This window comes from Nothobranchius furzeri, chromosome 9 (assembly GCF_043380555.1).
Source record: "Nothobranchius furzeri strain GRZ-AD chromosome 9, NfurGRZ-RIMD1, whole genome shotgun sequence".
NCBI classification, from domain to species: domain Eukaryota; kingdom Metazoa; phylum Chordata; class Actinopteri; order Cyprinodontiformes; family Nothobranchiidae; genus Nothobranchius; species Nothobranchius furzeri.
Genome location: NC_091749.1, coordinates 31,148,845 through 31,160,893, shown reverse-complemented (window position 1 = coordinate 31,160,893; position 12,049 = coordinate 31,148,845). Strand labels below are relative to the sequence as shown.

At 43.5% G+C, this 12,049-nt stretch overlaps 1 protein-coding gene across 3 annotated transcripts in view; it reads right to left on the bottom strand.

Moving 5' to 3' along the window:
* Positions 1 to 11,896, bottom strand: part of LOC107382041 (AT-rich interactive domain-containing protein 3B) — a 94,001-nt gene extending 82,105 nt beyond the window's left edge. The window contains exons 1-2 of one of the 3 annotated variants that reach the window (XM_054732506.2): positions 11,484 to 11,896; positions 9,706 to 10,338 (exon numbers count right to left, since the gene is read on the bottom strand). In XM_054732506.2, coding sequence (XP_054588481.1) covers positions 9,706 to 10,332 — 627 coding nt within the window. In that variant the 5' untranslated portion in view covers positions 10,333 to 10,338; positions 11,484 to 11,896. The other 2 variants (XM_015954014.3, XM_015954015.3) reach the window with 2 other exon arrangements.
* Between the last annotated feature and the right edge of the window lie 153 nt (positions 11,897 to 12,049).

The window sequence follows — 12,049 nt, the reverse complement described above, 5'->3', positions numbered from 1 at the left end:
TCGGAGTAGACCCGCTGCTCCTCCACATCGAGAAGAGCCAGTTGAGGTGTCTCAGGCATCTAGTTGGGATGCCTCCTGGACGCCCTTCCTGGTGAGATTTTCTGGGCACCTCCAATCGGGAGAAGACCTAAAGAAAGACCCAGGACACGCTGCGAGACTATAGCTGCTTTTATAGGACCATAGCATTTGCAAAACAGGATTTGCAGCGGCTACCTGGGGAGGATAAAGGTTGTTTATAAGATCAGACCATGGCGGTAATGTGGCGCAATCGTGGCAATTTTATAAAAGATTAGGTGATGGCGGCATAAAGGGGGTATGTGGGCGGTCTCTGCGCTGCCGCAGACTTCCGTTTATCTTGGACATTACTTGCTTTTTATTGCGATTGAAGCCGTGATCATTAAGTTTTTTTTAACAAGCAGCTCCTAAAGGTGTCTGTCCCCATCAGTCCCTGTGCAGTCTCTGGTGATCTGAGCTTCAGCTCTAACAGAGAGGCTCGTGGAGCACTGCGGCACTCCAGTTTGCATCTCAGCTGATTTTGTTCAAAAAGCAAACCTTGTTGCTTGTGTTTACTTTCATTTTCAATAAATTTGCCAGCTGGAGCTCAGCAATAACTCCCCACGTCATCACGACATCTGCCTCTGTTGCTCCAGGGCGTATATGACAGACCATTACCGCAATATTACTACCAAGCGAGGCGGAACGAATGCCGCAAAATTCGCGCAACGCCATGCCGGCATGGTGCATTTATAGGCATTCCATTGCGGTAATATTACACCAATTTGCCAGCATGGTCTGTCTTATAAAAGAGGCTTACGACTTTCGGTTGGCCAGGGAACGCCTTGGGATCCCCCGGAGGCGCTAGCCCAAGTGGCTGGGAGAAGGAAGTCTGGGCCTCCCTGCTTAGGCTACTGCCCCAACGACCCAACCCAAGATAAGCGTCACATGGACTGCAAACAAGCCACCATTACGCCGGGGACACACCGGCTGCTGAAGCGCCGCGAAAATGGGACCACCTTCATTCGGCGCCCTTGTAAAGCTATTCTATAGACCACATGGGCCGCCGAAGCGCTGCGAATCGCCTCGCGCCGGCGCTCTAGCCCGTGCCGTGCAGCGGTCGTTTCGGCGTCTGCTCTATTTTTTCGCGAGCCGCGGGTGAATCGCGTCAATTCTGGCAGGAAGTCAAACCTAGACATAAGAGGCAGGCCGGTAAATTTAACAAAATAAAGCATTTCAAAATAAAATTCTGCAATAGTCAAATGTGTTCGTAATCAGACACTGCAGAAAAACCACACGAACACACACACACATACACACACATCGAACTTGTGTGCGTGTGTGACCACGTGAAGGGGGGTGTGGTTTTGGGTGTCTTTATTCCGGAGCAAACAGGACAGAGAGGCAGAAAGTCTGAGGCAAGCAGTTAAGATGGATGACTTTAAATTAATTAAGGAAGTTGAGAAACACAAGGAGCTGTACGACCCCCGAAAAACATGGTTATTTACGTACCCATTTCGGAAGAAACTGCAAGGATACAGCTGCAGAATTGGAGCGGGTTCCAAGAGATTCAACTGGCAGAAACAACTGGTTCATACCATAGGTTCACACACACACACACACCCACACACACACCCACACACACACATACACACACACACACACATACACACACACACACACACACGTACAAACACTCAAACGTAGAGGAAAAGAGCTGAGAAAAGGCAGAGAGGAAATGGAGGACACCAAGTGGTTAAAAGAAAAACTACAGCTGAGCCGAGGCGCGCCTCGACTGGGGCGCGTCTGATCTGAACTGAGGAGCGGCGAGCAGCGGCCGAATTTCGTGAGCGGTTCGCTTCTCGGCGCTTCCGTGGCCGGTGTGTCACCGGCGTTACATTACTACCCAAATGGAGCTGAGTCAGGGTTAGATGGAAATATTGGTCATCTTATATTTACATTTCTTTTTGGCTATATACCTCTGTAACGGAGCCAATTTATAGTCAGACACATATGGGATATAGAATAGTATTGGGTAGAATAGACTTAATTAATCCCACAGTGGGGAAATTCACTTGTTACAGCACAGACACTTATAATGGTAATGAGAGAAAAATAATAACAAAGGTACATGTATATATGCATAGGCAGTATCCATTAGGAAGTCTCAGTATCCAGCCTCTGATGCTGCTGCAAAGTTGTGTTTACATTGTCTGATGTTGAGAAAAGAAGCAACAAAGAATGAAAGTGCTTGGTGACGTATTTGAGCAGGTTGCTATTTTGTACTGTTTGATTTATGTTTAATATATTCAGTCTCTGATAGTTTTCAGTTAGATGTTTTATTTGTACTCTTAAGTTGTATTTGTTCATATGTATATGTACATTCTAGAGCTGGAGCTATGGGTTATTTAAGTATTCACATATTCTTTTGAATATGAACCAATTAATCTAATATTCTATTTGACAACTTTTCAAGTGGGATCTGCTGCTAAAGATATAAAATAAAACAACACAATTATGAGGCTGAAATGCAGACCTTTATAATAAAAGGCTTAATAATTTGTATTAAATTGGTGTTGTCTAGTTCCCTTTCCCAGCTGATATTTATACTTAATAAATATTTTATGGAACATATTTGACCTACATTTCATTAACATTTTAAGTTTGTTTTAATATCACTCATCTTAAATATAAACACATCTAAATATGTCCACATATGATCAGTAGAATTTATTTATTTCAGAAACATGTTCAGTAGTAAGCTGCTGGAAATACTAGTAACATTTAATTTCTTCTAGTAACAATGTAATGGTGGCATATCTATGTATTATGTATGGATTGGCACTAATCCAGTCTAAATTATATCTAAAGAAGGAATCGGTTGTGAATTACATGCTTGCCACAGCCGTGCCGCAGATTGAAGTGTGCGGATTCTCATTGTGTTTATTACGCTTTTTGATCCAGCACCTTTTCCCAGACGAGCGGCGACTCCTTCTACTCTACTGGAGCAGTCTGCTACGGTTCTGATCCATAATCGTGGCAGCTGCAAACATCCACAAATAAACGGGATGGTGGGGAGTTTTCTTCTGCGTGTAGAGTTTAGTCATTCAGTCAAATACAAAATTTGACTAGCTTTTCATTTTTGTTTTTCTGAAGCCTTCAATCAGTAAAAAAAAAAAAAAGATTCGAGGAATTGAACGAATCAAATCCTTTGATGATTCATTTCAGCCCTGATTCAATCTTGAAGAACTTAATAAATGCTCTAAAACATTATTGTCAACTGACATTTTCTTTTATTTATCTGCTTTGTGTATTTGATGCTTGGCCAGTTTATTGATTTGTTTGACTAACTTTAGTTAAATGTTTGTTTAATTAAGATTCAAGAATTGATTAAATTCAGGTTCCTGTCGTGTGTCCACTCTTGTTATTAGTGACATTTTAGCCACCAAATAAGATAGAAAACAGTCGTAAAAATCATCCAAATGACCGGCAGCAAAGCTGACCATGACCTCTACGTATCAGTATAAGTATCAGCAACAGAAAAACTCTCATCAGTTGATCTCTAATAAGAATCTGCAAAGGTTTGCATTAACTGTGTGTGTGTGCTCATATCAGTTTTATTATCCAATACTGTCCTGGAAAAAAAAAGAAAACAGAAAAAGACAAATAATCAACTGAAGTACGATTCACAAGGTAAACTAAAACTTAATTATCCTTGCTCACTGCCTGTTATTACCTCATTAATCATGGGTCTAAACTTACAGAAATGGAGAACCATGTGACCATGTGACTGGTTAACCCACGACCACGGAGCAGCATTCAGCTAAACCAACTAAATTACCTAATAACTCATTTTAAAGAAACAACACAAACACCTTAATAACAACACAATAATTATGGAGGTTTCCACAGACTGGGGCAACAGAGAATCTGGATTACAGAGGTAGTGTAAACCCCCCCCACCCCACCCCACCCCACCCCCACCCACACCCAGGTCTGAGTGCTGAGACCGGACGGACGGACTGGCCACCCCCTCTACAAGGCACCTTTGTCCATCTGTATGTTTGACACTCTTCTATTTAGGAGAGGGCTGAGGTCAGCCCGCATACATCACTGACACAAAAAGAGCTAGTTAGCATGTCTGTCCCCACCCACCTGCCTGTATAAGATGTTTGTTTACATTTAAACAGGCAGGAGTGATCAGTATGAAGACAGATGCGTAGAACAGCTGTCAGTCAGACCTAAAGGATCGGTCAAGTCTCATTCATCCCTGCATAGCCGGGGATGCCGGGGACACGTCCCCCCAATATCTGTGATTATCAACTGTGTTGATCTGTCAAAAACAATAATTACAGTTGATCATTTTGTTTCGCCCACATTTAAAAACCACTTTGTACTCCTCATGGTCTCAACACGATTTACAGTCAAGCAGTGGATCTGACGGCTGTACCACTACTGGTTTCACTGCCAACTTCAAAACTACACCCAACCTTTCTTTACTATATGTATATTTCAGTTCATATGAACACTAACTGTGGATAAAAATTAGTTTATTTAGATACAATTTCAACATTTAATGGTTTGGTTTAGCTACATTTTCAATATTTAAAAAAAACCTGTTGCATGCTGGGAAATGTGCTCCATCCAACCAGTCATCAGCGTGCTGAATCGAATCATAAACCCTTTTGGTTCCTATCAGACATGATAAAACTGGGTGATTTGTAGTTTTTGCAGATACTGGTTCTATTTTTTCTCTCCGACATGCTGCAGAGCGGTTCATACTGTTTCGCACCAGCTAAGGTGGATTACGGCTAGCTCGGCTCTGGTGAGGGAATGCAGAGTGAACTCAAACTTGACACGGGTAAATGCACAGGTACGTTACGTATTATCTTATATTTTATAAGTGGCATGTTCTAACATTGATGCGGAGGTTAGGATTAGGAACCCACCCCGTAAACAGTAGTTTACCGGTTCAATCTGCAGTTTTACTTAAATACAGCTCAGATTTCCAACATTTGTCATTACACTATGGTGCACATCATATTAAAACATTAAATAGACAAATAATTACATAAAAATAATTAATAATAATAATTGTTCCCAGCAATCTTCAAGCCACAATCAAGTGTATGGTTGTTCCAAGTAATGTTAAAACTGACGTCCTGCATCTCTGCATATCATAAAAACTTCAACCGTAGAAAAATTGTAATGTTAAATGTTTATTTATCTAATAAGTTATGTTAAGTGTTACTGAATACTGGATCGTACCAGGAGCCAACCCTTTTCTAAATATGGTTTGCATTGCTTTAGGCACATGTTGGTATCTCTGAGTGCTTCAGATAAAAGCTTCTATCTGATGTGACTGGTTACACGAGATGGACAAGCTAACGTAAAGGGTCTTCTGCACAAATCTGTCTTTGGTCAGCCATCCAATCTATCCTCTGTCGCTGCTTTTAGAGTATAATAAATGCTGTCTCCCATTATTTTATGAGGTCGGTATTTGTGGCATCTGCTTAGCTAGTCTCTGGCCCCTTGAAAGCAATATTATCAAAAAAATAAATAAAAATAAAATGAAACACTTTGCCAGCTTCCACTGATCCCCTCCCCCTGCAGCAGTGCAACCTGAAACTGCCTGAAGAGATGAGCCGTCATTAAATACTGCAGAGCTGACATAATGACAGGAAAGATAAAAGAGAGGAAACAAAAAAAGGCCAGACCAATTCTCATCCCATAATGCCTCCCCCAACCCCCAGGCTCTGCCCGCCTCTCCTAATAAAAGACACCAGGCCACACGTAGGACACTGGTCAGCTGCATCGTGGCTGCTATGATCTTCTGTTTAATCAATGCTTGGACAAAGTCGACCATCTCAGAGTATGTCTAGAACTTCTGACTCTTGTGGAGACAATAAGCCATGGAACTGGTGTGGGAACGTGCTCTCTGCTCTGAGCCCTTACCCATTGTCTCTGCTCTAAAGCTAAATTTGGTCATCTGGTTTGGAGCAATGGTTACCAGCATTTATTTCCCTTCAACCACCCCTCTCAAGTTACTTCCCTTACCCTGCCACTAATCTTACACGGCCACTGAACAATGCATTGATACATACAGGGTGAATAAACTCTAAAACTTTATTAGCATTCCTTTCCAAAACAGTCACATTCTTCATTTAATTAAAGAAACTGACTGTAATTTAGTGACTAGTGCTACGGATTTTTTAATTAGCTGTGGAAATGGTTGTTCTGACTGTCATTTATCATTTCTGTCCCCCAGCCTCCAGATAAAGAGTGCCTTTTGTACTCCATGATGTTTCATTCTACAAAACACATCAATCCTCTGGTTGGTTCCATTGTAGGATGTGAATGTGTCTGCAGAGTTTGCAGTTTAAATCAAAAACACAATGGTAGACTGATACTGCAGAGCTGAAGATGCACGTGGTTTAAGAATTCTTATGTTTCTTTTGGAAAATAACAGAACTGCCATACTTGTTAGAAAAATGCAAATTGCGGCGTGTTTAAGTGGAACAGCAGTTTTCAATGTGTTTCGTCTGATAATCCAGCGAAGGCGTCATGACTTTTACAACGTGTAGCATACATGAAAACCTAGTTAATATTGTAATCTGAAGCAGAACACAATAGTTTAATCAGAAATTAACACTGTGTCTAATTCCACTGTAGCACAAAGCTAAGTAAGTAAAGCTCTCGACCTAGAGGGCGATCTACATTCCAACCATGAGCTATGTTCATGGGCTTTGGGTAATGTCCAAAAGAGAGAGATTGCAAATCCAAAGGACTGAAATTAAATTAGAGATAGGGGGAGGAGCTTGGACAACCGTGAGGGACTTGGAGAAGAACCACTACTCCACCATGTCGAGAGGAGCCAGTAAAGATAGTTGGGGCATTTGGTGAGAATTAGGGGTGCAACGGATCACCACTGATCTGTGATCAGCACGGATCTCTCTCTACAGTTCGGCACGTACGTGGTCTGTGAATTGGTCACGTGCAGGGCCAAGGCGCCACCTGTTCAATCCAAATGAGAAAAATACAGCAGTAGTCATGGCAGAGAAGAAGAGGAGCTTGAAAAACCACCGACATCGTTTAAGTCGCATGTATGGGAACATTTTGGCTTCCATGTAAATTACAGTGATGGGACAAATAGCAATAATGAACACGAGCGCGTGCTTCCATCAAGTACGTCTGATCGCTGTGAAGGGGAGGGGGGTACAAACTGCCTGGAACAATTATTACATTAACGCGATGGGACCTGTAATTATTGTTGGGGACAAATATGTAAGAGATGAGGAATTCAGAAAGGTGAAAAAACTAGTGAAAGCAGGACACACAAGAAGTGAGATCTCTGGCAAGCCGTTTTAACATTTATTCAACAATCTGACCTCTCTGTAATTCTTATTTTACATAGCAAGATGCAAAATGAGCCTGAACCTTGTGTTTTTTGATCACCACTAGTGAGAAAGGCTCCTGGATGCTTCACGAGGGGGTGTTTTGGGCATGTCCTGCTTGAGGAAGCTTTTTCCTAGGCTGGCCCAGGAACACCTTGGGGTCCCTCCTTCTCTTCCTCAGAAGCTCCTCCTCACTGTGATGGCTGTATGCAGTCCTGGCGAGCTAAATTACACTGCCCCTAGACTTTTATGCAAGGCATTGCAGCCACTAAAACCAATGTGTGGCTCTTTCTGACACTGTCTACTGAAAGTTGTGTTTATGAGTCAACATAAAAATGTGTTGCACTGACCTTTTACTATCAAAATTGTTGATTATGTCAACTAATTTGTTTTAATCCTTCATGATCCATTATTGTCATATCACCCATCGCCATCTGAACTGATGAATCTTTTTAATGATCAATAAGAACCCAATATTATGTACTTGATATATTTTACCAACACATAACGCAATATGAGTTTCCCTTATACAAGCACGTGGTTTAAACATTGTTCCATTTGGTCTGGAGGCTTTTGGATCAGTTTTAACAACACAACAGGTTCAGTGGGGAAGTGTGCAGAAGTTTTCGTTTCCAACGTCTTTTTTTCCAAGTTAATTGGATTTTTCAATTGTTTTAAAAATAGTTATTTGAGATAAATCAGAATAGGACAAAATCTCTGTCAGCCCTCAAAACTACAATCCATGCATCTCTAATCTACAGGATACAATATAATTCCATGTAGGGCTGGAGGATATGGAGAACATTCCTATCGCTGTAGTGTTTTCAATATCAGCTGATATCAACATACATCGACATAAAGCACTCTCACTCATGTGGGGTTGTAAAGTTTTGCCTCCTGCGTACTCCAGTGAGCGGTTCTGGTTCAGATGCTAAAACTGATCAATGGGTTTTATTGTGCTACATTCAGAACATGTGCGCTACTTTAGTTGTCCGACCCCCCCCCCCCCCCCCCCGTGCTTTACAACACAATCAGTCATTCACCCATTCACACACACATTCAAGCTGATGAGCTACGATGTAGCCACAGCTGCCCTGGGGCACACTGGCAGAGGTGAGTCTGCCGTACACAGGGGCCACCGGTCCCTCCGATCACCACCAGCAGGCACGGTGGGGTAAGTGTCTTGCCCAAGGACACGACGACAGCGACAGACTGAGCGGGGCTCGACCCTGCAAACTTCCGATTACGGGGCGAGCACTTAACTCCCGTGCCATTGTCGCACCGTTTACAGTGATGTTACCAGAAGTCGCTGAACAAGCATTAGCCGTTAGCATGTCCAGCTGCTGTGTGCCTCTATTCCAGCCACACGATTGGTCAGACGCCGAGCAACTCTATTAAGCTGCCCAATACGCAAGAATGAAAAAGAAAGGGAGACGTTTTTATCGACTCTTTTCTATCTTACCACACGGCTATGATAGCTGTATATCATAGCGTTCCCAGCAGTGGTCCATTATGAGGTGCAAACAGGTTTTCTCGGTTTTACTGAGTTATTAAATATATTTGCGCTAGATGAGCCTCGTTATCTATTTCTGCTCAGCTGGGGCTTTTTACACCATCGACAGGCACCTGAGCCTTCAGGTCAACCTGCTACAGCCTACAGCTATGATGCTAAACCACATGTAACTTGGCTTGGTTTCCTGTTGGCATTGCAGTGCTCTGTAACACTTCACTGAGGCAATATTTACCTTAAAGGGAAAGTTCACTTGGCAAAAAGCCGAAGCTCTGGGTGGATGGAGCGGGGGTGTGACAGGCCGCTACTGTGTGCTACATCCAACCTTTTCACCCACCCAAAATCATCAGTCTGACCCGACAAACCACCCGCAGCAGCAGCGCTGCCCTGCTCGACTCCACTACTTGGATCAGAGCCAAACCAGAGGCTGAGCAAAGCGTCAAGAGGGACAAAGAGCAAAACACACACACACACATTCAAAATGTGAGTGCAAGAGGAGAGAGGTTGTGAGCGTGAACACGTTTCACCTCAGCCTGGCTGACCGCCAAGACTCACTCAGATGGATTTTTTTTTTCACCACAAAAGCAAATCGGCGGTCAGGCCCCTGCAGAGATTTGGAGTGTTTTACAAAGATACTGCTGGAGCCCTGCAGAAGATTAAGCTGCATCTCAGCTTGATCTGTTGAACAAAAACTAGCTGTTGTTGTTAACTGGTAACCTTTAAACTCTTACTTGTGTTTTGTGAGAGCATAACTAGAGCAGCACCAACACAGGATTTACAATAAGGATGAAACACGGAGGTACTAACCTGTCTAAAGTGATCGTCAAACCCCCAGTCCCCTTGTCCATTCGGAGAAGCAGCAGAGTTGGGCCCTGCAGGTGACATTCCCTCATCAGGTTCCTGCTTCACTCTGACAGGGGGGGAGGCAGCCCTCTGGGGGGCCGACACAGAGTAACCTGCAAACGGACGTGCTGGGATACGGGCGGCGTTCTGCTGCAAAGCAAGGGTCTGCTTACGAAGGAACTCCAGACCACTGGCACTTCCCTCGTCCTCATCGCTGCCTTCATCGCCCTCCATCATCTCATTGTCATCATCCTCGTCCGCAGAATCCCGACCTCTGTCCTCGTCGTCATCTCTTTCTGAGTCTACACTGCTCTGATTGGACACACGGGGAGGCAAGCTGCTGGCAGGAACACTTCCAGGCATCCCTTTGCCCATGAAGCTGGCCCCAGAAGCTCGGGCGGCTGCCAGGATGGCCTGCTGGGCTGCGAGCTGCTGAGCGTACATGATGTGGGTCTCTCGTATCTTCCTCTCCTTGCGCTCCATTTCCAGACGAGCTTGCTGTTGACGCTGGAGTTGCTCCATCACTGCCTCCAGCTTCATTCCCCCTGTGGAGGTGCTCTGGGGAAAGGCCACACTGGGCTCCTGAGACATGCTTGGCTGTAGGTGGAAGAAAAGGGAGTTGGGAATTACAAATCAGCAAAACCATAATGACTCTTTTATCTGCACACATTGCATTTGCTCATTTCTGACAGTAAAATAATACTTTTATTATAACTACTCATCACAAGGAGACTAAAGTACTTGTACGGGTCACTCAAGTCGAGAAAAAACGGTTACTACAAAATCACAATTAATTGTTTTGGCAAACTTTTGTATAAACTGTAGTGAGGATAGAATTGCTCCTTTTTATAAAATGTAGCGAGCAGGTGTTTATAAAATCTGAAATACATACCAGAGTTAAAAAAACTGCTTTTAAATAAAGTTTAGTGCAAATCTGAATGGAAATTACAATAATGTTAATTTATTACAAACTCCTCACACGTGTGAACAACGCTGTCATAGCACTTGACATATCACCCAGTTACTGACACTAATTAAGCTCCGTTTAGAGTAAAAAGTCATTTTTATGTGAGACACCGAATCGTTTTCAATTAGCTTAAATTATAAATTAATGTCTCGTTTTGAAATGAACAGAAACTTAAGAAAACAACCGTATTAAAGGCGTTTAACGCGGCTTAAGCGCGTATCTCGCTGGCTAGACGCCACATCCCCAAAATACGTAGATAAAGCGCGATAAAAATAACATACCAGCGCGCGGACGAGCCACGTCCCCTCGCTTTATTAAAAAACAGCTGCTAATCTTTAACGGTGAAAATGAGTCAAAGGCGACCTCTCAAAAAGGTCAGGTTACCTCTGAAAAAGTTTGCTCTTCTCTTGCTTCTTTCGGAAACTGTTTAACGGAGATGATCAGAGTAAAGCTCGCGAGCTCCTCACCGTAACGCAGAGAGAAAAGCCCGCAGAAACAGCGTCAGTCAGAGGGTTTGCGACTCGATGCGAACACCACTCACCATTTGTGCCTTACTACTGCTGGAGTTGTCCACCATCCCTCCTTCCTTCCTTCCTTCGGGGTTTATCCTCCTTCCCTCGTTTCTGGCACTCGTTCAAACACTTGTAAACACACGAGGGCGTGCACGTGCGCGCGCACGCTCAGCGGACTGATCAGATCAGGGAGCAGAGAGAGAGAGAGAGAGAGAGAGAGAGAGAGAGAGTGTGTGTGCAGAGCGGTGGTTTGTTTTCCTCACCGGGCCCGGCCGTTTGGATGTCTTTATTTCCCTTTTGATTTCCTCTGATTTCCGGCTTTAATACGTGAGGGGACACGCTGGTAAAGAGCCAGATCTCGTATCTCTGAAAGCGCTGAGGTGACTCCCAGTCAGGTTTTTTTTTACTCTCTCTCTCTACACTTGAGTTCACACCCCCCCTCGCATGGCGCGCTACAGCATTAGACCCGCCCAGCGACAACAAGTATTTAATTACACATTTCAAGTCCTATTATCTGTGAGTAATTCCAACATTCTCAAAGTTCAGCCCTATAGGTCTACAAAAACAAAGTCTAGCTAGTAACAGTGCGCTTCTTGTTGGCGATAAAACTCAGGAAGGAAACAGCTTTCAGCAACGAGTCAAAATAAACCATACGCTAGTTTTAAACGTAGATGGAGGTTAGTGAGCTTCGAACACGCATGTGAGCACTTTAAATAATGTTTTAATAGTAAAATCTACTTCGTATGAGCCTTTGTAAAATGCTTAAAGTTAGGAGAAAGAAGAGACATGACAGGTTTGAGTGTGAAGCAAAACAGGTAGACGGAGAACC